The sequence below is a fragment of the Trypanosoma theileri genome (genome assembly GCF_002087225.1).
Source record: "Trypanosoma theileri isolate Edinburgh chromosome Unknown TM35_Tth_1_V1, whole genome shotgun sequence".
Taxonomy (NCBI): domain Eukaryota; phylum Euglenozoa; class Kinetoplastea; order Trypanosomatida; family Trypanosomatidae; genus Trypanosoma; species Trypanosoma theileri.
Window position 1 is genome coordinate 1252988 of NW_021639843.1, and position 26211 is coordinate 1279198.

Consider the following 26211-nt stretch of genomic DNA (forward strand, 5'->3'; position numbering starts at 1 on the left):
TGTGTGTGTGTGTGTGTGTTTGTGTTTCTTTGAGTGATGTGTATGATCTTTTCTATCTGCCCTCTTTTTCCTTAGTCCTTCTTCTGCGGAGTTGTTGTAATCCCAACCTAGCATTTATTTGCTCTTTGTATTGTGTGTTTCATTATCTGTGGGACTTTTTTTTTGCTTCTTTTACTTCATTGTTTTTTTTTTTTTTTTTCCACTTTTCTTTATCTTCTAGTTTAAGCTGGTTTTTTTTCGTCTTAAAGTTTGTTTGTGTGTTTGTTTGTGTGTGTGTGTGTGTGTATAGGTAAGAGAATTATATTCAGTAATTTTTGTATATCATGGACTCAATAAAGCAAGGTAAAAAGACCCTAGAGATCTTTTTCTCTGTTATTTCATACAGTATATGTAGTATGAGCATGATTATTCTAAACAAACTAGTTTTGTTTACATACGGTTTAAACTATCCAATGGGGTTGCTCTTCATTCAGAACTCTGGGGCACTACTTCTTGTGGTATGGGGAAAACATATGAAATATCTTCATTACCCTGATTTCAGTATTGAGGTAACAAAAAAATGGCTTCCACTTACGTTATTATTTGTAACGATGCTATGGACATCAATGAAGAGTTTGCATACCATGTCAGTTTCAATGCAAACCATTATAAAAAATCTTGCAGTTATTTTTACTGCATTTGGTGATTCGAGATTGTACGGTAGACGAGTTACTCCTATAATGTATTTCTCCTTTGTCCTTATGGTTTTGGGTAGTTACATGGGAGCTAAAGGTGATCAGTGGATCACTAGTTGGGGATTATTCTGGACCTTTGCAAATGTTGGGGTAACTGTGGCTTACACATTGTACATGAAACGATTATTGGGAGATGTAAGCAAGCAAATTGGTCGCTATGGACCGGTTTTTTACAATAATTTGCTTTCTTTACCCTTCCTTCTTGCGGCTTCATTACCTTCTATACCACAGATGGTATGTTCCCTTATGACTGCCTCTATAGGTGCACTTCTCAGTGTTTTATTAATGATTCTAACAGGATCTGTAATGACTTTTGCGGTATTCTGGTGTATGAAGGAGACTTCACCAACAACTTTTAGTGTTGTTGGTGCAGTAAACAAAGCCCCTTTGGCTATCTTGGGAATGGTGGTTTTCAAGCAATTTCCAACATTTACTGGTTATGTCGGTATTACTATGGCTCTCGCTGGTGGATTTATCTACACATATGTAAATGTGACTAATAATGCAAAACCCTCAGAGGATCGCAATAATCATCTAACTGTAAAGCCTAGTTTTCCCAGAGAATCCCAAAAGGAAAAATCTGATGTTACGGGTAAGCTAAAAGAATACGTATAAATATTACTTCTGAGATTATCGGCTGTATGGATTTTAGGAAAAAAAAAAAAAATAAAATAAAATAATGTCACTACAGGGTAGAAAACTCGTTTAGGCCAGTTATTCTTACTAGTTATCTCTCCAAATTAGTGGAATGGATCATCGCAGCCCGCATTATAGATGTTATTGAATCCAAACTAACCTCCGCAATAATCTGGATTCAGGCCTGGTCACTCCACATTAGAACAACTATTGCACCTATGCGCAGTCCTCACGAGACACTACTCTGACTCGCGTACGGGAGCAGTATTTGTAGACCACACCAAACGAATAGTTAAGTAGATAGGGGGAGAACCCCTCCTTCCACCTCATCGATGGCAAATAGCTGGATCCTGGGATCCCACTAAAGACAACCCCGGAATTCATTAGAGAGGAAGAAACAGCCCTAGCACGTTGTCGAACAGGCGCTTCGCATCGTTACAGCTGGTTGCTGCGAAAAAAAAAAAAAAAACTCTATATCCCCCTTGGTTGTCGCTGGTACAATCCCCAAAAGGAAAATGCACCACCAGCACCTATGCCAATTGGACCAAAACAATCGCCCCATCCACTACGTAAACCATTAAACACCTGCAGGAAATGTGGGGCGCAATACTCATGCAGGAACGTCGTAGTAGTACATATAGTTAAGAAACACATGGGTTCACGAGAGCCGATGCGCTCTGGAAGATCAAATTCCCCCATGAGTCACCTCCGCCACTCCCACAAACTTCGCACCCCCACAACCCAATGAATCCCGCATTCTGCATAGCTTCGCTGCGATTTTTCTCCACGAGACTTCAACAACATATAGGACCCCTGGCATGCCAGAAAAAGTTTAAACACCTTCCTGGAACTCCAATTCTGATGGCATCCATACAGGTAACGTTCCCACGCAATAAAAAAAAACGCCTGCGCGGGATTCATCGTCGCCAACGGGGCGTGAGAGGACAGTGAGAAAGTCCAGTGCGGAGTCTGCTGGAAGTTCTACGCCAATCTGGTTTCCCTCTCTATCCACTGCAGAAAATTCCATAATGGAAAAGGAAATGCCAGAAAAAGCGAAGTCCAACCATTCACAGAATAAACCGGCGAAAACAAGAGACCTTCTGGTATTAATCTGCCGCACATGCAACTGTCTTTGTGTGTAATGAGTAAATCGGGCCTAACTCTACACTGCATGTCACGACACGAGTATCACCCTACTCACTCGCACACCAGCCAACGCGACGAATACGAGGAAACAGCTCTTCATCTCTTGAGTTGCCCCGCTCTTTATCCACTGCGAGTTCAATTTACGATAATTGATTATGTACCCCTGATGAAACTACGTTTTTCTAAGCGGTTTACTCAGTTACTTATTGCGGTTTAGCGGAACTACATTATACCCCAGTCTTTTCACCCTAGAAACCCTATGCCTCCTTCCTCTTTCCCCCGTTAATCCTCCGTCGCACATTAGAACTGGCGATAACCTCTATTATGGAAGACCTCATAGAATCGTACGTATGAGGCGGTTGTCGCAGACCTGAGAAGGAATAAAAATAAATAGGAGTTCATTGAGGCCTATTAATCACACAAAATAAAGTAGATTTGAGGACAGGCTCTGGGTAACGAAGGTGTGAGTAGAGTTTTCTCGTAGACTGGTTTTCTCGTATGGGAATGGTTTTAACACAAACAGTGAACGAAGCTTTAAACTAAGAAAAAACAAAAAATATATATAACAGAACGCATATTACAAAATCTTGACGACCCCACAAAACAAAGGGTTCTTCTTCCTCTTCAACGTTACTTGTAAGTCAGTAATTAAAGTGCTCCATGGTAGTAGGCTGAGAGTCGTATTATTGGAGCAATATCCATTAAGACACAAAGAATAAATAATAAAAAAAAAAGTAAACATTGTTTCAGAAGGTTTTGTTCGTGTTTCTTTTTTTTTCCATTGTTTCAGTAGGCTGTAAGTGGTGAATTGTGCATATGTTTATACCCCCTTAAGGATACGAGACTTGTCAAAGGAATAAAAGATTAATATATGTATCTGTGTGTATGCATTTCTTAAATTTTATTTCTAAATATTGTTTTTTTGTTTTCTTTTTTTTTCTTTTTCTTTTTCCTTGTTGATTTCTGTTTTTGTTTGAATCGCTAGCGTATATCAGAGGAGAAAGGGAGAGGATCAACTGATAGCCATGTCGGATGATCTTCCAAATACTAGAGACATCGTCAAGGGTGTCTTCAGTGTGGTAAAAGAGTACAGCAAATTAGCAGGTGAGCTTCCAGTAGATGACTACGATTATCATATGGCTTTTCCTGGATTTGGTCAACAGATAAAACGGCATGGTGAAGCACTTGTTACTCTTATGGATAAATGTTGTCAGCTTATACCAGCACGACGTCGCGTTTCACTGCAAGGCTGTACTGGATGTCTAAATGAACCACAACGTGCTGTGGTGATGGAGGCAGTGGATTCATTGTTGGAAAATGTGGATGGTTTACTCGATGATCTTAAAGGAAGACGTCTCAGTGCAAGAGATCAACTATCAGTTACATTTGGGTCGGAACTGCAGAGTTCCTCTAATTCTCCTAATGAGTTTTCAGGACATGTTTTTCGACCACAGTTAACGTTTGAACATCCTGTGGATAATAGCACAGATCCATTTGCACCTATTTACTATGATGAAAAAGGTGAGAAACATGTGGCTCAACCTGGTGTTCATCCTTTCTTTGATCAAATTAAAAACGCCCCGATAAATGAAGAACAACTGCTTCGATGTGCAGATACAACATATCTTCCTTTGGCTACATGTCCACTTCGTTTTCTGGACTCTGTAACAGAACTTGAACAGATGGTGGAAGTACTTCTTCAGGAAAAGGAAATTGCAGTGGACCTGGAACATCACGATTTTTATTCTTACCAAGGATTTACATGTCTTATGCAGATCAGCACACGCACAGAAGATTTCATTATTGATTGTCTTAAACTACGATCTTCTATGTATAAATTGGCTCCTGTTTTTCTACATCCACGCATTTTAAAAGTATTTCATGGTGCTCGAGAAGATGTTAGGTGGTTACAAAAAGATTTTGGCCTGTATATTGCAAATTTATTTGATACAGGTATAGCTCTTCAGACATTACATATGCCTCACAGTCTGGCTTTTGCTGTTGATCATTTTTGTCAGGTAAAACTGAATAAAAAATATCAGACAGCAGATTGGCGTATTCGTCCTATTCCAGCAGAAATGGTGGCGTATGCTCGACAAGATACACATTTTCTCTTGTATGTATATGATCGATTAAAGGCTCTTCTTCTTAATAGTGAGGGTAGAGCTTCTGTTGGTAATCTTCTGGTTCACGTAATTAATGAAAGTCGTCGACTGTCATTGGAATTGTATGAAAAACCACAACTAGAGCCAAATACTACTTATAAACTTGCCCTTGGTCGGAGTTTAGGTGGGTTATCTTCTGTACAAATGCAAGTGGCAAGAGATATATTTAATTGGAGAGATACTGCCGCAAGGGAAGTGGATGATTCACCTGCTGCTGTTATGCATCTTTCCTCTGTATTGGCTATTGCCACTAAATTACCAACTTCTGCAAGTCAACTACTAAAGTGCTGCAGTCCGATAAGTCTTGTAACTCGTTCAAATGTCATGAAACTTGTTCAAATAGTAAAAGATGCTGTAGGAAACTCGATAACTGTAAAACAACAAGAAGAGGAAATTAAGATGGAGTCTAAAGAAGATACTAAAGAAGTATCCCGTCCTGTTGGCGTTCATCAGCCAATGACAGGAACTTTACCATCTATTGAACAGGGTGTAACCCCAGAATTGGCGTATGAAACAAACACCTGTACGGTTGTGCATTCACAACCATCTGCGTGGTTTACCACTATGCGCAATCTCGCCAGTGTTCTCCGCAGCAGGTCTCAACTGGCTGTCCCACTTCCTGGTCAAGAGGTGATGGCAATGTTACTACATGCTAAAAGTATCAATAAACGCCCACGTGGTGATATAGCGGAGGCATCATCTTTGCAAGAGGATGAAACTACACTGAAAGACACAGTGGAAGATGATAGTCTCCATAACCATAACAGTAATGAAGAAGAAGGAGAAGAAAAGGAAAAGAATGAACTGGAGAAGAATAGCGGTGAACAGGCGGCGGAGGACCAACAGGCCGTTAAGCCTCTCGAGTTGGGTCAACAGGCCATGGCACTCCGACAGAAGTACGGTCTGGGCAGTGCGAATCGCAAGAAGGCCAAGGTGGAAAGGCGAAAGAATACCAAGGACGTGTAAAATGTTAAAGTAGAGGGATTGTCTTATTACCAATTGTTTGACAGTTACTTTACTATATATATACTTAAGAAAGAAGAAGAAGAGAAAAAAAAAGAAAGAGAAAGAAAATGAAAAGAGGAAATTCCTCTACCCTTAAGACACATAGCACGAAAGAAAAAAAAAGGGGAAAAAGTAATGACAGACATTTATCAATGATAGTATTAAGGTATTTTTATGCATTATTTTCTTTCCTAACGATAATTCTTTTATTTTTTGTCCTTTCTTTTTTTTTTTTTTTTTTTTTTTTTTTTTTTTTTTTTTTTTTTCTTGAGGCCAAGAAGATAAAAATAGTAGTGAGACAAAATGAAAGTACGACGACGATCTCCTAGAACCGTGAAGGTCTGTGGGATTTTGTTGCTTTTCTTGTGCATTATTGTCATTGCTTTGTCAAATATTCTACAAGAAGATACCACTGACAACCACAATATTGTATCTAATGGTGTAGGTTTATCCAAACCAAAGTCTTACTATGATGATAAAAAAGATAATTATAATAATAATAGTAATAATACCTGTGGTAGTGCAAAAATGTGTTTGGACTGTTTGTTTCCTGTATCTAGCAAAATTCTTTCAGATCAAGTTTATCGTCCATCAACTGAGTGCTTTTGGTGTGCGGCAACATCTCGCTGTATGTATCGTGGAAGCAAGGAATTATGTGAAGATCGGGAAGAACAGTCCTGCCCTGCGGTCCTGCACTCTCACATTCCCAATTCTTTTCGTGTAATTCATGTTGGAATACAAAAAGGGGGACCAGAGGCTCTTATTCAATTACATTTGGCACTTAACCGTTGGGGATTCCTCACCACACTGGATACCCGTTCCAAGGAAAAGGGGGGGTCAGTTTTACCATTCTTTCGTAATATGTATAAGAATGAATTTAGTCGTGCCCCACCTTTACGATGGTTTAAAAACTATGATGAGTGGCATAAAAATGCACAAGAGGGCGATGTTCTTATTGCAACAGAAACTTGGCCATGTTTTAATAGAAATTACTTTGAAAAAGGGATAAGACAAATGCAATGGCATTTAACAGTTTGGCCACGACGTGATAGATCACATTGTACTATCGCAGGACATACAAACTACATTACAATGACTTATATGAATCAATCAAAACTCGCATTACTTTATCCATATATTTCTCCTCATATTATAAAACTAGCACAAAGTCATTCATCTTGGCGTAATACTAAAAGACGAGGAACTGATAAAATACCACTAGTCTTATTTGATTCAGATGTTAAATTGCAAAATAATGACCTCTTGAGTCGTAATGGTGTAATGAGAGAGGTAATACGGGCAACTGGATTTCGTCCAGAAGATTTATATGCACTATATGGACAAGCAACTGCAGGAATTGATTTACGTCTTCCAGGAGCAGAACGATTTATTTTTGAAGCTGTTTTATTTGATGTTTGTGTTATTGTTGATAATTCCCTAGTTGGAGGATGTAGTGAAGATGTTCCCATTCCTGAGGAGTTTCGAGTTCCTGAAGGAAATTTGAGTGCTTTGAATAATGCCATTGATCGCTGTATTCGAGATTATGATTCTGTTATATCGAAATTTACAGAAATGAAAGAATTTACATTGCGTCAAAAAGTAACTTTTGAAAGACAAGTACGACGTTATTTTTCTAATAGTGTACATATTACTTCAGTAGTGTGTACACAGGAACAGTCTAATAAATTCCTTCTTCGTTTTATTCTTAATACTTTATTGTATGTTCCGTTTGCTACTGTAGAAATAAGACTAGCCGAGGGTGTTGTTGGTTTAACAGAGGGACAGCAAACCTTTCTACTGAATCAGAGTTGGTTAGCAGCTGTTCGTTTTGTTCAAATGGATGCAAAAGAGACTTCAGAAGTATGTCAGATAAATAATGAAGAAATGATTAGTAAAACAGAAAAGTATGGGAGTACAACTATACAATTAGCTCGTTTTATTCTTTTGACTAAAGGTCTTTCCTCTTATAATTCAAAAAAACGTTCTCTTCTTACGATGTTTGTTCCTATTAATGGTATTATTGTAACAGAGGATGTTGTACATTATATCACTTCACAACTGGCTCTGGTAGGTCGTCATCATGATCATGATAATCAAGAAGCAGTTACTGATAAGAAATTTCCTATTTACATTCTTAAGCTTAAAAGTGATGGAATGATTAATTTACCACTTATTGCAGTGTGGACTGCAGATGTCTCATCATTACTATCTTGTAGCCACATGGTAAACAACAACGTACCCTTGTTAAGCAAACTGTGCCAATATAAACCGAACACAGATGGTGATGCCGTATTATCGAATACAGTGGTTCTGCATGATGGGGGTGATATCATACCACTGGCGCTTGTGGTGGATTCGAAGGACAACAATGATGAAATCCTTCAAAGTGCGTGGAGTTTTATGTGTATGCATGAACTCTGGAAAGATTTGATAGGTGAATGTTGATTTCCTTCGTTCTTGTTGTTATTGTTCTTGATGATGATGATAATGGTGACGGTGTTCTCTTTTATCTTTTGAAAAGAGAGAGAGAGTGTGTGTGTTTGTGTGTTTGTATGTGAAGAAAATAACGTGATTGTCAACCCGGTTAGTTTTTTCTATTTATTGTTGTTGCTTAATAACAAGGGTCAGTTAAAAGTCGGAGTACTGTGTGTATATGGAATGAACAAGAAAGAAAAAACATCTCATCCCTGTGATGAGGAAACATGTATTTAATCTTGTGGGTGGAAAACAAAATTTTTTTTTTTATCATTCATTCCTTATTATTTTTATTTTTCTTCTTGCTGTTGGTTTTTTTTTTTCTCTCTCTCTCTCTCTTTTTATCATATTGTTCTTCTTTTTTTCTTCTTTATTTATTTTCTTCTCTTTTAGTTTTCCTTTATATATATATATATATATATTCTGCCTTGTGTGGAAAAGGGAAAAAAAAAAAACGGTAAATTATTTATATTCTCTTTTTTTTTTATTTAAAGGAATATATATATATATATATATAATAATATTTATAATAATAATAATAATAATAATAATAATACACTGGCCGTTGGAGTCGTATTAGACAGCCACGGTCGGTTGTAGCATTTTGTCCAATGCCGTACAACCGGGAGATCATCGCTTCTATTGCATTTGAGCACGATCCAGTCCACTCAAAGCGATTATCAAAGGAAAATGCCACTAACGAAAGCGCAGCGGATCCTCACGATAATCAAGACAACGCAGGGAATTTGGGCCCACAGCAAAATGAGGCCACTCGTAATATTATTAGTTGTATGAAGTGGGCTCTGGCGCAGAGTATCACTAGTATCTCACATCCAGCAAAGCAGCGGCCACTTAATCCAAAGAAAGATTTTACTATTGAAACTAAAATTGAGGTTAAAGTTAGAAATAATCAAGGACCAGGACTCAGTTGTTGTGGGGCATCTGGTGTTAAAAGAAGTCGTGCTCCCGCATTCTCTATTCGCGAAAGTGGTGATGATATAATGGATGTGGAAGAAAGTGATGATGAAAGTGAAAATGATACCGATAGTCTACCAGTTTCCTTTACATTTATTGACTATTCACCCATGTGCTATCATCATATCCGTGAATTCTTTAAAATTGATCCAAGAGCATATTGTGACGTGTTAATGCGAAGTCGATGGCACAGTACACCCACGCCAGGGAAGTCCGCTGCCCAATTATTCTTTTGTGGAAAAGATTGGGTTATCAAAACTATGACAAATGAGGAAAGTGAATTTCTGCGTAGCATTTTGCATCGTTACTACTTTTTTGTACTGGATAACCCATATACGTTATTACCTCATTTTGTAGGACATCATCGTCTAGAAATTGAAGGTGAGAAAATTAATATTATTATCATGCAAAATGTTTTTGCAACAGGAAATACAATTCATGAAAAGTATGATCTTAAAGGAAGTACAGTAGGTAGATTTGCAACTGAAGCTGAGAAGATGAAACACACATGTACACAGAAGGATTTAGATTTAAATCGTCCAATACATGTAGGTCCTGCAAGAAGAGCATTACTTATTGATCAAATTAAGAAAGATTGTGATTTTTTACGACGATCAAATGTTATGGATTATTCTTTCCTTGTAGGTATTCACGTATTACCAACACATAACCATCGTTGGATGGGAAACACTCAATCCGGTGGGAAAGATGGTTTTCAAGGAACTCTGCCTTTCCACGCACTCGCATTAGATGGAACAATAGCTGGAGTTTTTTCAGAACAACAAATGAATGCGACAACAAGTATGTATGGCGTCACACAACCTGAAGTTGCAATTGATGGACGTTGCTTCACTTCTGATCAAGGAGGGATGCTTAGTACAGAACAACCAGGTACTCAAAGAGAAATTTATTATATTGGTATCATAGATATTTTACAGGAGTATAATGTACGAAAACGTTTAGAGACCTTAGTTATTGGTTCTTTAAAAGATAGAGAAAAAATATCATCGGTACCTCCTCGTGAATATGCATCACGGTTTCTCTCTTTTATGTCCTCTATTATTGCGTGATAAACCTCAGTGCCTCTTTTGGAATTGCTGGTGTTGTTATTATAGTTATTGTGTTTTTTTTTTTCTTCTTTTTTACTGGTTATTAAGGAAAAATAATGTAGAAAAAAAATAATAAATAAAACTTAATTCCTCATTCATTGTCTGGGGTTGTGCATGGGTAGTTGTACTCATACCTTTCTTTCTCTCTAGATGAGGAAAGGAGAGAGAGAGAGAGAAAGGGGGAGAGAGGCTGCGCGTATGTGTGTCTATATGTAACAAAGATAGGGGGGATGTTGCTCTGTGGGGTGAATTGAGGTTGATAAAGTGTGAATTGCTTTCTTTCTCCGTATCTTGATTTTTTTTTTTTATGCAAGTGTGGGTGGGGGAGAGGCGACTTCATTCTTTGTTGACTTTTTTTTTCCTTCTCGTTGTTGTACATCCTTTTCACACTCGTTATGTGGATGTAGTGGCTATTGTTGTGTGTGGGTGTGTGTACATTCATCTTGGTTGTTGATGTGTAGTTGTGTTTCCTTTTTGTGTTCATATGGAATTTAACCCCAAGTTCCAAATGAATGTATTGAGTGCGTTGGTTGTTTATCATGGCAACGAAATAGCTATTTATACGGAGGACACAGAGCTATTTCTACCTGGGTGTATGTTGTTGTCGACTAATTCTTTTTTTTGTTTTTGCTCTTGCTTCTGTACTATAATTACTATTACTATTTGCTCTGGGGAGTGAGGGTGGTAGTGATGTTTTTGTACCTATACTTTTTTTTTTTCATTGTTTTTTTTTTTTTTTTTATGTTTTCGCAGGTTGTTTTGAGTCTGTGTTCCCTATCTGTGAAACGTTTATTTATTTAATTATTTATTAATTTGTTTTTTTTTTTCATTTTTTTATTTAATTCTAATAAGTGTACTACAAGTAATAGATAGATTTACATAGAGAGAGAGAGAGAGAGGAGTGTATGGTAAAGGAAAGAATAGGAAACAAGTGATTAACTGTTATTATTATTATTACTACTAAAAGAATGAATTCCCCGTCGAAATTAAACGATTTCTTTGGAATCGTGGATGACTTTTTTAAGAAAACGTTTAGAGAAAATTCACACATATTTTTGGCGGTAAAATCCACACAATTCTCTGAGTCCTTTCCAGGCAAGCAATTCTTCTTTACCACAACAGATTCGCAAGCACCTACATCTAATGGAAACTCCGAAACTACTGAAACTGAAACGCGAAAAACGCCGAATTACATGTCTTTCTCTCCGCGGCTTATTCTCAACCGCGACGGTGGTGGGTTTGGAAAAGTTAAACTCGGCTGCGGACTTCGCATCCCGCATGTGTGTCACTTTGAACAAGGCCTCGCCCTCACTAACGGGGGTGTGGTATCCACTAACGTCAAGTTGTCTGATCTGCTGGACGGTCTTGTGCTCAAGGGACGTGTGTCGGTAAATACTATTGCTCCAGCTTCACGAGATGTTTCTACAGCTACTGTTGATTATCATCGTCGTGACTTTTACTCTTCTCTTGGTTATCAACGTAATGGACTCGGTAGCAGTGATCTTCTTGTGGATTTTGGAACAAAGTTCTTTAATCTTCTCGCAGGTGCTGGGTTTGAGCGGCAGAAGCTATCGTATCTTGAGCAGCATGATGCTGCAGCACAGATGGATGTGCTCTACGCTGGTTTAGGCTTCACTGGTGTGAATTGGTCCATTGGGGCCAAAATGGTTCGTGCGAATGATGCATGGAGTAATGCCCGAGTAGCATTTTATCAACGTATGGCACCTAATACTTCTGTGGCCTGTTCTTATAACTTTGACTTGTCAGCTTCTCAGACACTTGTCTCATTGGGATTCTCACAAGGATTTCGTTTGCGTGTGCCAACCATTCTACAGCAGCGAGCAGAAGAACAAGTGGATGAGTGGACAGCAATTTTGCCATTTGTTGGGGCAGTAAAGGCGGAAAGTAATGGGACGTGTGCGATGACCATTCGTGGTGTTTTTAATGGGGTGGTTCGCTGGGGCCTAATTGCTCATAAAAATCTTCTTATAGACAAAGACCCGATACGATACGGTTTGACTATATCGATGGAGTCAAGTTGATACCTTATTTTATTATGTTTATTCATTTTATTTTTGTTATGGATGTTGTTTCTCATCATACAGTTATCCATTTTTTTTTTTCTGTCTTCGTCGGTTCTCACATTTTTATATTTTGTGGGATTGGATGCTGTTTTCACCGCATAGAGCTTCTCCGTTAATGTTCCCACTGACACTGAACTATATTTATTTCTGTGCATTGCGTGAACACCTTTTAACGGAAAAAGTAAGGAAATAAAAAGAGCATATCAAAAAAAAAAAAAAAGAACATATGGGGTGTATGGAGAGAAAAAAAAATTTGTTTTTTTCTTTTCTACTTTTTTTTGTTTTGTTTACAGAAACCTCGTATGGGTGCGTTTTCTTACCTTTTATTTGCTTCTTTTGATGAACCCATTCTATCTCCTCTTCTCTTTTTCTCTTTTTTTTTTTTTGTTCACTGTACTACCCCATGAAGAGCAAGAAGTAAATACAAGGCGTGGGAGGAAAACGAGGATGATCAAAAGTGACCTCATAACGAGAGTATTGGCATCTCGCTCAAAGTATTCTCTCTGGAAGACGCTCATCGTATTACTCATTGGANTACTTTTTTTTGTTTTGTTTACAGAAACCTCGTATGGGTGCGTTTTCTTACCTTTTATTTGCTTCTTTTGATGAACCCATTCTATCTCCTCTTCTCTTTTTTTTTTTTTTTTTTTTTCTTGTATCTTGGTCTTGGGATAATAGTAAACAATTTTTCCTTGTATACAAGGAGGAAGATGGAAACGAGGATGATCAAAAGTGACCTCATAACGAGAGTATTGGCATCTCGCTCAAAGTATTCTCTCTGGAAGACGCTCATCGTATTACTCATTGGAATGTCGGTGAATCTCCTCATTCTGTATTTCATTCGCCGCTTTAACTCCAGAGATAAGGGCGGGCGACACAGACACCGGCGTAGTAGTAAGGGCAGTTCCAGGTCGGATCATAAAAGACGGAATGATGGAAAGACAAAGTCTAATGATCCCAATGTACTTCTTCTACTTGGTATTCCAGGTAGTGGAAAGACAACATGGATGACGCAATATCTAGAACGGTGTGATCATTCCTACACTATTGTAAGTGCAGAAGCACTTCGAATAAAACTAACTGGTAAGCCAGACGACTTTTCACGGGAAGAAGAAGTACGTGAAAGTATGATAAATGATGTTGTAAATCTTTTAAAAGAGAAGCATAATGTTGTTCTTGATGATAGCTTAAGTGCCATGGATGAAACATTTCGCCGCCGCATTGTGGATGAGTCACCAACGTGTAATCGATATGTGAAGAGTTTCCCTATTAAAGCTATCTTCGCACGTCCACGTCTGTTAAAAGATATAGCGGAAGGCAAAATACATTTGTGTCCATCTAAAATAGAGCTAGAAGAAATGGAGATTGCTTTTGACAAGGCGCAGGAACTAGTGAAGAAGGAAGGATGGCAAGAACTTATGGAATCAACGTATTCACACTCAAAACGTTCGAGATAACTTCATATGCAACCTCCGTAAAGGGGATGGAAAGAGGAAGTAAGATATCCATTTAAAGATTATTATTATTATTATTTATTTATTTTATTTTATTTTTTATCCCCTTTCCGAAGAATAAGTTCAAATGAGAAAAAAAAGAAAAAAAAAGGAATGAGGAGACATTTAGAATAATTAAAAAATAAAAGTAAAAATAACTTGAAAGATGGAACGATGGAACGACGTTTGCTTTCTTTCATTTTTCTTTTATTTTCCTGCTTTGTAGATATATGTATATCTCTGTGTATGTGTTTATGGCGACTTTTTTTTTGTGTTTTCCTTTTTCCTGGCCACACTAAAGACAACGTGGTAATGTAGTGCTGGCAATGCATTTTTTTTTTTTTTTTTTTTTTTTTTTTTTTTTTACTAATTTCACAATGTGAAAGAAAAAACAAACTATAATTGTATATATTAAAATTGAATTCATGCTATAAGGTATTGTTTTGCACTCTTGCAATGTCTCATTACTGTTTTTATCTCTCTGATGTCTCATTCTTAACACTTCTCTCTTTGAAGGTTTATGATTTCTCCAAAGCTGCTGTGGTACAGAGCGCAAAAGCAACGAGATCAGGGAGACACTGATGATGATGATGATAATAATAATAATGTTTTGACTCAACATGTCCAATGGTTATCCGCTTTAAGAACAGGTATTTCTAGAAATAATAGGGAAACCTCCATAACTACGAGTGATAAAAATAATGACGATAAAAAGAGCCAAAATAAGTTAATTATACATGCTGCACACAGTCGACGACTTTATTTTCATTACGCACGAGAACTTTCGCAGTTTTCTGATGCGCATGATTATTATCGTCTAATGATGTGGTGCAATGATCAGCACGTTTTTATTCATCCAGCTGTACGTATGCACAGACGTCCGTCTATGTACCGTGATCATGTGTTCACTGTGTCTCGTGACATTGATAGACTTACTCCATTGATGGCTATTCCAGAATCTTTAGTCATTGGATTTAAAGACATGAATAATCTAGATGATTCAGAAAATAGTCTACGAGATGAGAAGAAGGAGAAAGAATTTAATGAACTGAATTCAGGTGAGCAAAGTGACGCAGATGTGTGTCAATTCTTCTTTGCATCACTTGGTATGATTGTCTCTGATCTTGTGACGGCTAAAAGTAGTCCACTCACGGATCCACGATGCGTCTTTGCAGAACTTCTTGGAAAAATTCGTACGTTAAAAAATGCACCATATTTTGAGGATGATGTGGTGTTAGACACAGATTCTACTGGTTTGGCAGATGTATTACTGCAGATGATTCGCAATTACATCAATGGTGGTCCTCTTGTAGGTAAATTAGACCGTACAGAACTTCGTTGGGCAGTTAGTGTCTGTCTTTCACATTCTACACCCTTGGTAATTGCTTCAGCGCGCTCTATTGGAGTAATTCCACTCGTACATTTATTTCCACATGGTGGAAAAGACACGAATGCGTTTGTAGTTGCTCGAACTAACCGCACTGCCTCTGCAGAACGAATTGCGGCGTATTTTGAAAAACATCATGGTTATGATTTCATGCATGATAAAGAAGGAAAATGGATCTACGTTGTACCATCAGTACCTCTTCGTGCTGGAGATGAAATTCGTCTTCAGGCCATGGCCCCAGTGTGTGGTAAAGACTCAGAAGCAGAAAAGATGTGGCGACTCTCATGTGCGGTTGCTCCAGAGGAATATATGACAACTGCTGCAGTATCGCAAATGCAGAAACTCTTAACTCAAGAACTCATGGATAAAGGAGGCGATATCTTGGCAGAAGGTGTATCTCAATAAGATATTTCCATATGCCGAAACCCTTTCCGCCTCCCCTCTCCAAAAAAAAAAAAAAACATATATATACATATATATGTATAGTATAACACTTCTTAATGTATTTTATATATGTATTCTCCTGTTTTTCGTTTTTTTTTTTTTTTTTTTGCTTCCTTTTATTTCTTTCTTTCTCTCTCCATCTCTTTCTTTCTTTCTTTTTGTTTCTCTTTTACTCCCAATCCCCACTCCCTAATTGTAACTCTCATGCAGTTGCTGTGACCCTTTTCCAACCCCCGCCCACCATCCCCACACTGCGGATGGCCAAGCGGGAGCGCAGCACCTCCCCGCCCAAACAGACGGCACGACGCCGAAAGCGGGGAGGTCGGCGGCGGCGAAAGCGGCAGCGCCACGGCGTCACACCGCCGGCCGTGCCGGCTTCATTTGCCTGCCATATTTGTACAAAAAATCACTGGACTGTCGCGTGTCCGCGGCTGCGACAATTCCCGCAGGATTTTCCGCTACTGGATAATAAGAAGGGATGCTGGAAGTGTGCCCAGCGGGGTCATCCATCCTCGCAGTGTCCGGTGAAGAAATACAGGTGCGCTGACTGTGGTGGATTGCACGACACTAGGGATTGTGAATTTGACCACAAAAGTGAGGAATGGCATGAATTCTACGATCCCATTACAAAGCATGTCTTTTATGCACATAGCGAGACTCAAGAAGTGCAGTGGACACCCCCACCGCACCGGTTGGATGTAGTTTTATGGTTTTGTTCAAATTGCAAAATCTTACTGCCAAATTCGGTTCAGGAGTGCGTTAAGTGTCATACGCCACGGCCCGAGTCGAAGGTGTCCCCCCCATCCTCCTCATCCTCTGACTCTTCTTCATGCAGCAATGATGAGGAAAGCGATGATGATGATGATGATGATGATGAATCGAGCAGTTCCTCAGGTGACGAGGAATATTAAATGAGTAGAGGAATGGAAGGGTTTTTTAGAGACATGCACCATTTCGTGTGCCCACAGAATAAAAATTTCTTGTTCTTCGTTCTTAATGTTTTTTTTTTTTTTTTCTATTTCTCAGATACTTATTTTTCTTTCTTCAACATTTGTACAGATATTCATTATCTGTCGCATAAAAGGATTTTCATTAATTGTGTGTTCCTATTTTCACGATTTAAGAAATATCTTCTTATTACATCTGTTGATTGTTTATTCACTCATCACTTGATATTTCTTCTTCGTATTGGTGGTGGTTCTTGTTATTATCATCATTATTATCCGCCATTGATATCATTATTTTTATCGTTGATCCTCTCTTTGCTTTCCTCACTATCCTCCAATCCTCTTGCTCTCATTCTCATCAGAGATGAGAGGGAAGATGTACCGTAATGAGTATAGTGTGAAATATCAACAGAATGCACACAGAGAAGTATCACGACGGAAGGATATTATGGTGGGTCTCTATTCAGTTTGTAGCGCCGATTCGCTATCTCATACGGATAATGAACCTATGAAATCTGAAATAAAATCATCTGATAGTCTTAATTCTTGGGCTAGTTTATTGGGTCCAGCACTACATTGTCTATCCTGTTCTCTACGGATTCAAATGACAGAAAAGACTGTAGTATATCGATTAAAAACAACATATCGTGTAGAAAATGACTCTCAGAGTCATTTTTCACTTTTTTTCCCTATTAGCGAATGCTCTGATGTTGTTACATCACTTTCAGCTAAGATAAACGGCAAAATAGTTATGGGAGAACTGGTTTGGCTTACCAGTGACCCGTTAGAGAAACCGATGCAGTTTATATCAGCAACCAATACAACTCCTGATACCCCGTTAGATAATATAGATAAAAATCCATCTAGTGTCTACAGCATTACACGTGATGCATCGGGTGTACTTGATGGCAGAAAAGCAGAAGTAGGGGTAGATGTTATTGTAGAAATTCAATGGATTACGAAAGAGATAACATGGAATGGACCCCATTCATTACAAGTTTCTTATCCATTTGCATGTGCACCTCGCTTGCCCGATGAAATTATTTGCCGTGGAGTATTCTCCTCACCTGTTAAAATGGTAGACAGTCCTAATTTTCGTGGTGTTGTTGCTCACGTGTTAACTTGGAAAATGCGTGGTAACAGATGCAAAGTCTCTTTAAAAAAAGAAAATAATGGTATTCTCCAACGATCTAAAGAGGATTTTTTTACCCTTACCTTTTATTTTCAAAATGCTTTTGATGGGGATCATGGTATTGGTACTTTTGGACCAGTCACTATTATACTTTTCGTTGGTATTCTACTATGGCTTCTGTTAACTAAAGATTTGATTCAGTGACAAAGGGTAATGTGTTTACCCTCTTACTTTCTTGGAAAGAGTATGCCGCACAATGGAAAAATAAAGAAAAAAATGACAAAGATAGAGTGGAAGAGAGTTAAATGAAGTTGTGATAGTGTCATGATATCTGTTTTTTATTTTTTATTTTATTTTCCCCTTTATTCTTTTTTTTTTTTTTCGTTGTTGCTGTTTTTATTATGCGGAATTTTTTTTTTTTTATTCTCCTGGATTCTTTGTAAGGAAGGGTAGTTAGAGCAAGTAAAAATGGAACCTTCATCAGATAATATGCCGTTTTACTCCTCCTTTGGTAACTTTGAACAGGGGTACAATCGTGAGGAGGCAAAAGCAGGAATGAATAATGCATTTCGTTTATATCAAAGGCAACGGCGGGGACAAGATCGTTACTTAAAGGAATTGATGCTTGGTACTGGTCTTGGTGTTGCTGCAGAGAAAAGTGTTCAAGATGGTATTTATGAACCACAAGCAGCGCTACATACTTCTTCTAATGGACCAATAGCAGCAGAAGCAGTTGTACTTGACTCAACAACAAAAACAATAGCTTCAGATAGCAAAAAAAATGAGGAGGGTACATCAGGAAAAAAATCCTCAGTAGCTGAGATGGAACGTTTGGGTACATTTCCTATAAACCTTATGAAAGAGTTTACTAAAGCAGAGGTAAAAGTGCAAAGTTTAAAGGAAGTTGAACAACAGCTAAAGGAAAATATTGCTGTCGCAGAAAAAAGTATTGCAGATTTGTGTAACCCTTTTACATTTGATGTTATTTTAGACTCTCTTTCTACTGCTCTTTCCATTGTGGAGGATGGTGATGCGAAAATTCAAGTAAAACTTTCTATTCAAGAAGAAGAAGAAGAGAAACTTGAGGGTGCAGAAGCTGTTATGGAGTTTGCTCAAAAATATATTACACCTATTGTACTTTCCCTAGTGACCACACTCCACGCGACTGAGTGGATGTTACAGTATACTATGACTTTCATTAATTCTCTATCTGCAAAGGATGAGGAAGAAGCATATTTACAGTTGGAACTTCTTGCACAATGTGTACGTTGGTTGGGTAAAATTGATCAATTCGTTGCCTTTTCTACAGCACTTGAACTAAAATGGGAAGTGTATGAAGCCTTTTCTCAGTTACGGGATTCAGCAGAGGAGCACATTGGAAGCGTTCTTGATAGTATTGAAGATGACTTAAATACTGTTTTGCTTGAATCATTTCCAAAACGACGTCAAGTTTTACTTCTTCATGAGGGAGGCATTCGTGAACGTCTACAAAAGGTGTTAACCTTTCTGCATGATATTGAAAGCAACTGGTTGCCTGATGTACAACTGCAGAGGGAATGGAAGGATGAATTCCTCACCCGCATGCTGCATCGTATCCACACCGTCATCGCCCCCGGCTTTCTCTCCGCCTCTTTAGGTTTTATTGACGAGTCTCTCTACAAACTCGTCCCGGACGATACGGCGGTGGGACGTTCAACGCAAAGTGCGAGTCGCCGCCACGGGCAGTCACCGCCGATGGTGTCAACCGCCACGCAGGTGGAGACGCGGCGTGTGACGGAGGAATTGAATTTTCAGCAAATTGCAGTCTCGGTGAAAGGCTCAGCAAGTCGAGTCGTTGGGATACAGTTATGTATGGCAGCACGCTTTGTGTTACGACAGTGCGATGCTGAGTATGATAAAAAGTGGGGATTTTCAATGAGTAATAGTCCTGATGCATATGATCCTGTGACGAATGCCGCTGGGGAAATTACACGCTTCACAAATTCAATGCAGCAACGGGCGAGGGAACGTGCGTCGCAGCAAATGGATGCTCTACGCTATTTTTTTCTTTAGTGACTCATCGTATATATATATTTATAAGTCTAGATGTGGATGCGTGTACATGTTTTTTGTATGTGTCTGAGCTACTTTATGTAGATTTTTGGAATTCAAGTATATATTTTTAAATAGTTTGCAAAAAAAAAAAAAAAAAAAAAAAAAGTGAAGGAAATATGGAAAACAAAAAAAGCAACCAAAAGTTATAAAGAGAAAATATGTTCTCTGAAAGTATATGTATGTATGTATGCATTCTTTCTTGATTTTCTCACATCTAATCACATTTTTTTTTTTTTTTAATAAAGGGTGAGGTGCTTAGTTATCCCTCATTACACATAAACAGGCATGAGGAAGAGTGAAATGAGCGCTCCCCAGTGTGTCTACGTTCTGTCTGATATTGATGGATTTAAATACAAACTTGTGATGGATGGGGATGTGCAATTGCTTACGACAGCAAAAGTGAAACGGTATATGCATAATGCTACTGGTCTAAGTCCACAGCATCAACAACTTTCTTTCAATGGCAGGGAAATGCAAGAAGGTGAATGTGGTAGTGACGTTGGTCTAACTGACGGAGCAGTATTGCGACTGAGGCATGTGAATGCAATACATCAAGTTTCTCCTAGTTCGAATAGCAAAAACATTAATACTTCAAATAAATTGGCGAACCGTTCGTTATCTTTGAGTACCACAGGTTTCCAAGGAGGACAAAATATAATGAAACCTGTTTCGTCAACATCTCTACCAGTTAGCACTTCTATTCCTGCATTGTCACCCTCACATAGTTCATCAACTAATAATAGGCATGACGACCGTAATGTACGTGGTGATAATGTAGAATCTGTACCCGTTGTTGCCCGTAATCGCGGGAGGTTGACAGAGTCTGTTTGTCGTGATTTAGAATTAGAGAACTCCCGATTGAGGGAGCGTTTATTAGAGACGGAGCGACAGCTTGCGAATGCCTGCTCGGACTGGCAGCTGCAGGAGGAAGTGACGCAGCTCCGCGCGACGGTGGGGCGACTGCGGGAGGAGCAGCGGGGGGCCGAACAGGCGGCAGCCGCGCAGTGGCGGGCGAAGGAGGAGGAACTCGTGCGGGAACTCGACCGGCTGCGGGAGGAGCGCCGACGACTGCGACGCGAACATTCTTTTTTTGAAGAGGAGCAGCGGGCACTCGTGCGGGGGCTGGAGGCGCAGCTGCGGGCACAGCGCAAGGAACTCGTAGAGCAGGAAGCACTGCTTCAACAACAACAACAACAAGAACAAGAAGAGCTGAATAAGCAACGCGTAACGAAATACACAGTTGCTGAAATGGTGCAACGCAGTTTGACACAACTCGCACGGGAACTTAACATTGACTCTTTAAAGCTGGACGATAATGATACATGCGTTGTGCCGTTAGACGATGGACTTAATATGCTCATTACCCTTGATACTGCAACCGAGCGTGTGTTCATGTACGCTACTATTGCGAATACCTTGCCATCATGCAATGAGCAGAGATTACAGTTGTACGAGTTATTGTTAGAAGGAGCATTGTTGGGTCGAGAGATGGCTGGAGGGGGCGTCGGTGTTTGCACACAGAACAATCTTATTATTATGGATATCTGCGTTGATGTTGCCCACGCAGATGAGTATGCCTTAGCTAGTGTTGCCCGTCCATTTATGGCGTCTGTCAAACACTGGGTGAATATGGTAAAGAGTTCATTTTCGCAAGAGTGTTAAACACTTTTCTTCTATTATATTGATTATTATTGCTATTTTTAAGATTATTCTGTACGGTTGTATAGCGGAGGGTTTTTTATTTCCGTATCTCTCTCCTTCTCTAATACACTGAAGACATCGTATTAATTAGTTGGGTAGTGGGTGAGGGGAGAGAACCCATTCACCCTCCGTTTCAGTTTCCACTGAATAGAGACATATTTTTCTTTTTTTTTCCCCTCTAACTATCTAAATATCTATATACATATATATATATATATATGTCTCTATTTCTGTATATGAATCTGAGGGTTTTATTCTTATTTTCTGCTTGCGTTTTTCTTGAGACTCGAAAGGTGGGAAATGGACAGAAAAAAAAAAAAAAAAGCGTATGCGTGGTGTGTCACTGAATTTTTTTGGTGATGGAAACGATGAAACTATTTTCCTTTGTTAACCTTCTAATTACCCTTAGCTCTCTTTTCCCTCTTTTAATAAGTTAAGACCTCTTGTTTTTATTGTTTTTTTTTTTTTTTTTTTCTTCTATTATGTTTTCTTTTTTATTTTGTCGGATGTGGTATATTTCTTAGAAGGAGTTGGTGGATATGGAGACTCGTTCTTTTTTAGTGCACTGTGGGGAGCCTTTCTTTGGTGGTCCATACGTCGATGTGCTACCGCCATCATCGGCTGCTTTTGTTAATGAAAACCAAGTAGGCGGTAAAGTGCTCGGCAGGCACTCACCAGAATTATACTGGCGAATAGGTAACGACCCCCGTTGTTCTCGGCGAATGATGTCCATTACTGCGGAGGAATTGGCAACAACAATAACAACAACAGGAGGAGGAGGAGGAGGAGGATTGGCAACAGTAAGAGAAAACGATGAGTTTTCTTCTGATCGTGTACACCCACATGTAGCACAACGGCTTGTATTAAAGTGTCTCGGCAAAAATACTTTAACTGTGGTACGTTCCAAGGCTACTTCAAAATCTTTAAGTCAAGGAAGTCAAGAAAGTCGCTTTCTTCTTCATCAATCGGATTCTATTACACTTCGTGTTGGTGATAGTATTGGTATTGGTGATAAAATATGGATGCAGGTTGTTTTGGCTCATATTATTGTAACAGATGAGGTGAAAGAACCAGTGGTGTTACCATATGAAGAAGATAAGGAAAAAGGTGAAGATGCAATCTATGTCCCGGCTTGCAGAAATTTTTACCCCTACTCAAAAGAACCACCTCCTCCTTCAGTGGTGCGTACAAGTGTAGCGTGGTCAAAGCTACCATTTACTGTGAGGTCTTCGCTGGTACACTCTGTATGGAAGCAGCAGTTAGCTGCATTCTCTCGAATTACAGGAACGGTAACAGTTTCTCTGGCTGGTGGAGACACACCAGTCTTTGCCTCTTATGAAGAAGCAAATAAAGAAGAAGAGGCAGGAGCTGGTGCTGCTGCTCTTGATCCCTTTGCTGTCACAGATACATCACCGCAGCATGATATGAGGGGAATAATTGGAGGAGACGGAGATACTGGAAACTTACGTAGACAACGTGTTTCATTGTCTAAAGGTCGAGTTGGAGAATCACAACTTATTTCACTAGATATGGCGCCAGTACAAAAGAAACGACGTGCTTCCTTCTCAGAAGGAGGAGGAGGAGGAGGAGGAGGAAGCGAAGTTTTGGAAGGTGCAACTCCCATCTGTTTGGTAGAAAGTAATACCTACTATGATACCTATGATGAACGTTTAGATGAAACGGTTTGCGCATTAGAGAAAAAAGCTGCTGTCATTAACCGTCTTATAACTGTTGGGCCATCGGCGTCAGTGTTATTAGGTGGTAGTCCTCCACCTGATGAAGGATCTAGAGAACCTAAGAAAGGAGGAAGTCCTCGTACAACTTCTCTCGCGGTCAGCAGAACTCAATTGCGACTTGGTAAAAGGCCACAACAGCAGCAAGAAGAGACCGGACATGGGGATGGTACAACTGTGAACCCGGCAGGTGATGAGTCGCAAGTAGTGTACTATCGCCATTAGAAGTAGTTACAGTTTTTTTTTTGTTGTTGTTGTTGTTGTTGTTCTTGTTTCTTCTTTAATTTATCATTTTCTTCAATTTCTGATAAAACGGATTGCATGAGAGGGTGTATTATATAGTATGACTTGTTGATGGCTTTCTGTGTGGCTCTTATCTCTGGTAAGAGAAAGAAGAAATGTTTAGTTACTTCTATTTTACCAAAGCCAAAAAAACGAAGAAGTTTAAGATAGGAACAACAACAACAAAAAAAAGACAATAATGCTCCTCAAACTGTTCTTGTGAAAGATATTTTTTCTCTTTTTTTTTTTATTCTGTTTATTGCGTTATTTGTTTTTATTTTTTATGCTTTCTTTTTCTCAATTTGCTTGTATTCTGCACGTTGCGTTCTCTTTCTTGTTTCGTTTTCTACTTCTACTACTATTTTTTTATTTACTTAAGTCACACACACACATCCCATCTGTGCGTCTCTGTGGTGAGACGTCAGAAGGTGAGCACGGTTGCAGAACTTACAAAAGCTTGCAGCAACAGCAACAGCGGCGACGACGTAATAAAAAAAAAAAAAAATACATACAGAGTTAAAGAGGTATTGAACGAGGGATCTCGCCCCACTCAACCCCCTGCACCACCACAACCACCACCTTTTTTATTTGAATCCAATCTCCTCAAGCGAAGAAATAGAAGGTCTGTGAATAGGGAAAGCAGTTAATTGAGTAAGTAATAGGAAAGGACTCTGAGAGAGAAACAGAAGGAGAGAGAGAGAGAGAGAGAGAGAAGGAAGGTGGGGAGAAAAAAAAGAATAAATACCAAAAAAGTTAAAGAAAAAAAAAAGAAAATAAAAGTAATTTTGCAGAAAGTAGTGAACAGAACCCATTAAAGAAAAAAAAAAAAGAACAAGAGCGATGCTGCGTGTTTTCTCTGGCAGTTGTCTCTCTTTAGAGGATATGGAGACTGTTCGCCGCTCTAATTTAGTGAAGAGACCACATATATTGGGACCTGGTGATGATTTCTTCACAGAGGATGGAGAACCTGTTCGTCCCCAACCTGCTGCTCATACTCTTCAGAAGGTGTTTTCTGGAAGCGCATTGGATCTCAACGCAATGAATGGGGATATACTCTCAGAGGAAGAGATACCTCCTTTCTCTGGTTCTCGACACCAACTGCAACAACAAGAACAGCAAGTGCAAAATCATTACCAATTGCCGCAATATTATCAACAACAAAAACAGGAGAGATCCCCAGGTACTACGGTATCAACTATTCTTAATCAGTTATCATCTGAAAGTGAAAAGGAACGAGCAAAAAGTGTCAAGAATAAGACGAACGTACTGGTTATTGGTGGTATAGGATATATTTCTAGCCACATTGTGGCAAAACTCCTAGACGCTGGGTATACTGTACGAGTTACTGTCCCTGATACCCTAAGCCAACAGGAGCGAAACGAACTTTATTCCATGGACCGTGATTCAGAGCAGCGTCTCAGTATTTTTGAAGCAGAGATGACGAATTCAACCACATTACGTGATGCGCTACGTGGCTGTAAGTACGTAATTCACTGTGGCTTTCAAGTAAATTATGGTGTGAAGGATCCTGTTGCATTACATGTGAATGCCGTTCAAGCTCTTTTTGATGCAATAAGATTGGCTGGTAAATCAACAGTGAAGCGTGTGGTGATCACCGGCGCAGCGACCTCTGTGTTTCACGTAACAGATGCCGTTCCCCCCAGTGGTGTATTTGATGAATCCTGCTGGAATACTGTGGCTACCGCTGCTACCGATCCTATTCCCTATGCTCGCATTTGCTTTGAAAAGGAAGCATGGCGTTTAAAGCAGATGCTTGGAGTAGAATTGGTAGTTATTTTACCATCTATTACAATTGGACCAAGTCGTACAGATGAGATTAGCGATGCTATGCTACGTTTACAAGAGTTAGCTACAGCCTCGCCAACTGTTCCATTTGCACCCAACTTGTATTGGAATTACGTAGATGTACGCGATGTTGCTGAAGCGCATGTTCGGGCTTTGGAGTGTCAAGAAGTAAAAGATCAGCGTGTTATAGTCTCTAATGGGTGCTTTAGTTACGCCGAACTCTCAGTAATGATTAAAGAAGCTTATCCGCATCTTACTCCCCCTACACGAACGGCAAACACGTTCGTAACACTTCTTGTTGGGGCTTTTCATTCACAAGTGAAGTTAAGATTTTTATGGCGCACTACAGGTGTTCGCAAGGTTCTTGATGCGCATAAGGCTATTTCAGAGCTTGAAATGAAATTTATTCCCATGAAAGAAACGATACGAGCATCCATTGATCAAATGATTCGTGCTGGAGAAGTGAGAGCTCCCAATGCCCCTCGAGCTGTGCGGAATCCCACACTGCTTTACGTGGTAAGCACCGTTGGTGTCGCAATCACTGCAGCAGGTGTGGCAACATGGGTTCTAGCACGATGGCGAAAGAATAGATAATGTGTTGTAACAGCTCTTTCTTTCTTTCTTTTTTTTTTTCTCTACATCAGTACATTTCCGCTTTATTATTATTATTATTATTATTATTATTATTATTATTATTATTATTATTATTATTATTATTATTATTATTATTATTATTATNTTTATTATTATTATTATTATTATTATTATTATTATTATTATTATTATTATTATTATTATTATTATTATTATCATTATTATTGTTTCTATTATTTTTATTCTTGTTATTGTTTTGCTGTTGTTGT

The 26211-nt window shown here is 39.0% G+C and overlaps 13 protein-coding genes across 13 annotated transcripts; all 13 read left to right on the forward strand.

Moving 5' to 3' along the window:
• Nucleotides 1–452: 452 nt before the first annotated feature.
• TM35_000015840 (GDP-mannose transporter) lies at nt 453–1349 on the forward strand (the record flags this gene model as incomplete). The annotated part of the gene is made up of 1 exon (XM_029021265.1): nt 453–1349. One exon carries the CDS (start codon nt 453–455, stop codon nt 1347–1349), a length of 897 nt encoding a protein of 298 aa, XP_028887773.1.
• Nucleotides 1350–3541: 2192 nt separating this feature from the next.
• On the forward strand, nt 3542–5647 carry TM35_000015850 (ribosomal RNA processing protein 6; the record flags this gene model as incomplete). The annotated part of the gene is made up of 1 exon (XM_029021266.1): nt 3542–5647. The coding sequence occupies one exon, from the start codon at nt 3542–3544 to the stop codon at nt 5645–5647; it is 2106 nt and encodes a 701-aa protein (XP_028887774.1).
• Nucleotides 5648–5989: 342 nt separating this feature from the next.
• TM35_000015860 (putative transmembrane protein) lies at nt 5990–8131 on the forward strand (the record flags this gene model as incomplete). The annotated part of the gene is made up of 1 exon (XM_029021267.1): nt 5990–8131. The coding sequence occupies one exon, from the start codon at nt 5990–5992 to the stop codon at nt 8129–8131; it is 2142 nt and encodes a 713-aa protein (XP_028887775.1).
• A 641-nt stretch (nt 8132–8772) lies between these two features.
• TM35_000015870 (putative phosphatidylinositol-4-phosphate 5-kinase-like) lies at nt 8773–10206 on the forward strand (the record flags this gene model as incomplete). The annotated part of the gene is made up of 1 exon (XM_029021268.1): nt 8773–10206. The coding sequence occupies one exon, from the start codon at nt 8773–8775 to the stop codon at nt 10204–10206; it is 1434 nt and encodes a 477-aa protein (XP_028887776.1).
• Nucleotides 10207–11213: 1007 nt separating this feature from the next.
• On the forward strand, nt 11214–12287 carry TM35_000015880 (putative suppressive immunomodulating factor; the record flags this gene model as incomplete). The annotated part of the gene is made up of 1 exon (XM_029021269.1): nt 11214–12287. The coding sequence occupies one exon, from the start codon at nt 11214–11216 to the stop codon at nt 12285–12287; it is 1074 nt and encodes a 357-aa protein (XP_028887777.1).
• A 752-nt stretch (nt 12288–13039) lies between these two features.
• On the forward strand, nt 13040–13786 carry TM35_000015890 (putative retrotransposon hot spot (RHS) protein; the record flags this gene model as incomplete). The annotated part of the gene is made up of 1 exon (XM_029021270.1): nt 13040–13786. The coding sequence occupies one exon, from the start codon at nt 13040–13042 to the stop codon at nt 13784–13786; it is 747 nt and encodes a 248-aa protein (XP_028887778.1).
• Nucleotides 13787–14342: 556 nt separating this feature from the next.
• TM35_000015900 (putative trans-sialidase) lies at nt 14343–15614 on the forward strand (the record flags this gene model as incomplete). Its single annotated transcript, XM_029021271.1, has 1 exon — nt 14343–15614. One exon carries the CDS (start codon nt 14343–14345, stop codon nt 15612–15614), a length of 1272 nt encoding a protein of 423 aa, XP_028887779.1.
• A 296-nt stretch (nt 15615–15910) lies between these two features.
• Nucleotides 15911–16564, forward strand: TM35_000015910 (uncharacterized protein; the record flags this gene model as incomplete). Its single annotated transcript, XM_029021272.1, has 1 exon — nt 15911–16564. The coding sequence occupies one exon, from the start codon at nt 15911–15913 to the stop codon at nt 16562–16564; it is 654 nt and encodes a 217-aa protein (XP_028887780.1).
• A 412-nt stretch (nt 16565–16976) lies between these two features.
• Nucleotides 16977–17936, forward strand: TM35_000015920 (uncharacterized protein; the record flags this gene model as incomplete). The annotated part of the gene is made up of 1 exon (XM_029021273.1): nt 16977–17936. One exon carries the CDS (start codon nt 16977–16979, stop codon nt 17934–17936), a length of 960 nt encoding a protein of 319 aa, XP_028887781.1.
• Nucleotides 17937–18200: 264 nt separating this feature from the next.
• Nucleotides 18201–19784, forward strand: TM35_000015930 (uncharacterized protein; the record flags this gene model as incomplete). Its single annotated transcript, XM_029021274.1, has 1 exon — nt 18201–19784. The coding sequence occupies one exon, from the start codon at nt 18201–18203 to the stop codon at nt 19782–19784; it is 1584 nt and encodes a 527-aa protein (XP_028887782.1).
• Nucleotides 19785–20126: 342 nt separating this feature from the next.
• On the forward strand, nt 20127–21488 carry TM35_000015940 (uncharacterized protein; the record flags this gene model as incomplete). Its single annotated transcript, XM_029021275.1, has 1 exon — nt 20127–21488. One exon carries the CDS (start codon nt 20127–20129, stop codon nt 21486–21488), a length of 1362 nt encoding a protein of 453 aa, XP_028887783.1.
• A 578-nt stretch (nt 21489–22066) lies between these two features.
• On the forward strand, nt 22067–23485 carry TM35_000015950 (putative sugar transporter; the record flags this gene model as incomplete). The annotated part of the gene is made up of 1 exon (XM_029021276.1): nt 22067–23485. One exon carries the CDS (start codon nt 22067–22069, stop codon nt 23483–23485), a length of 1419 nt encoding a protein of 472 aa, XP_028887784.1.
• An 897-nt stretch (nt 23486–24382) lies between these two features.
• TM35_000015960 (dihydroflavonol-4-reductase) lies at nt 24383–25942 on the forward strand (the record flags this gene model as incomplete). Its single annotated transcript, XM_029021277.1, has 1 exon — nt 24383–25942. One exon carries the CDS (start codon nt 24383–24385, stop codon nt 25940–25942), a length of 1560 nt encoding a protein of 519 aa, XP_028887785.1.
• Nucleotides 25943–26211: the final 269 nt, after the last annotated feature.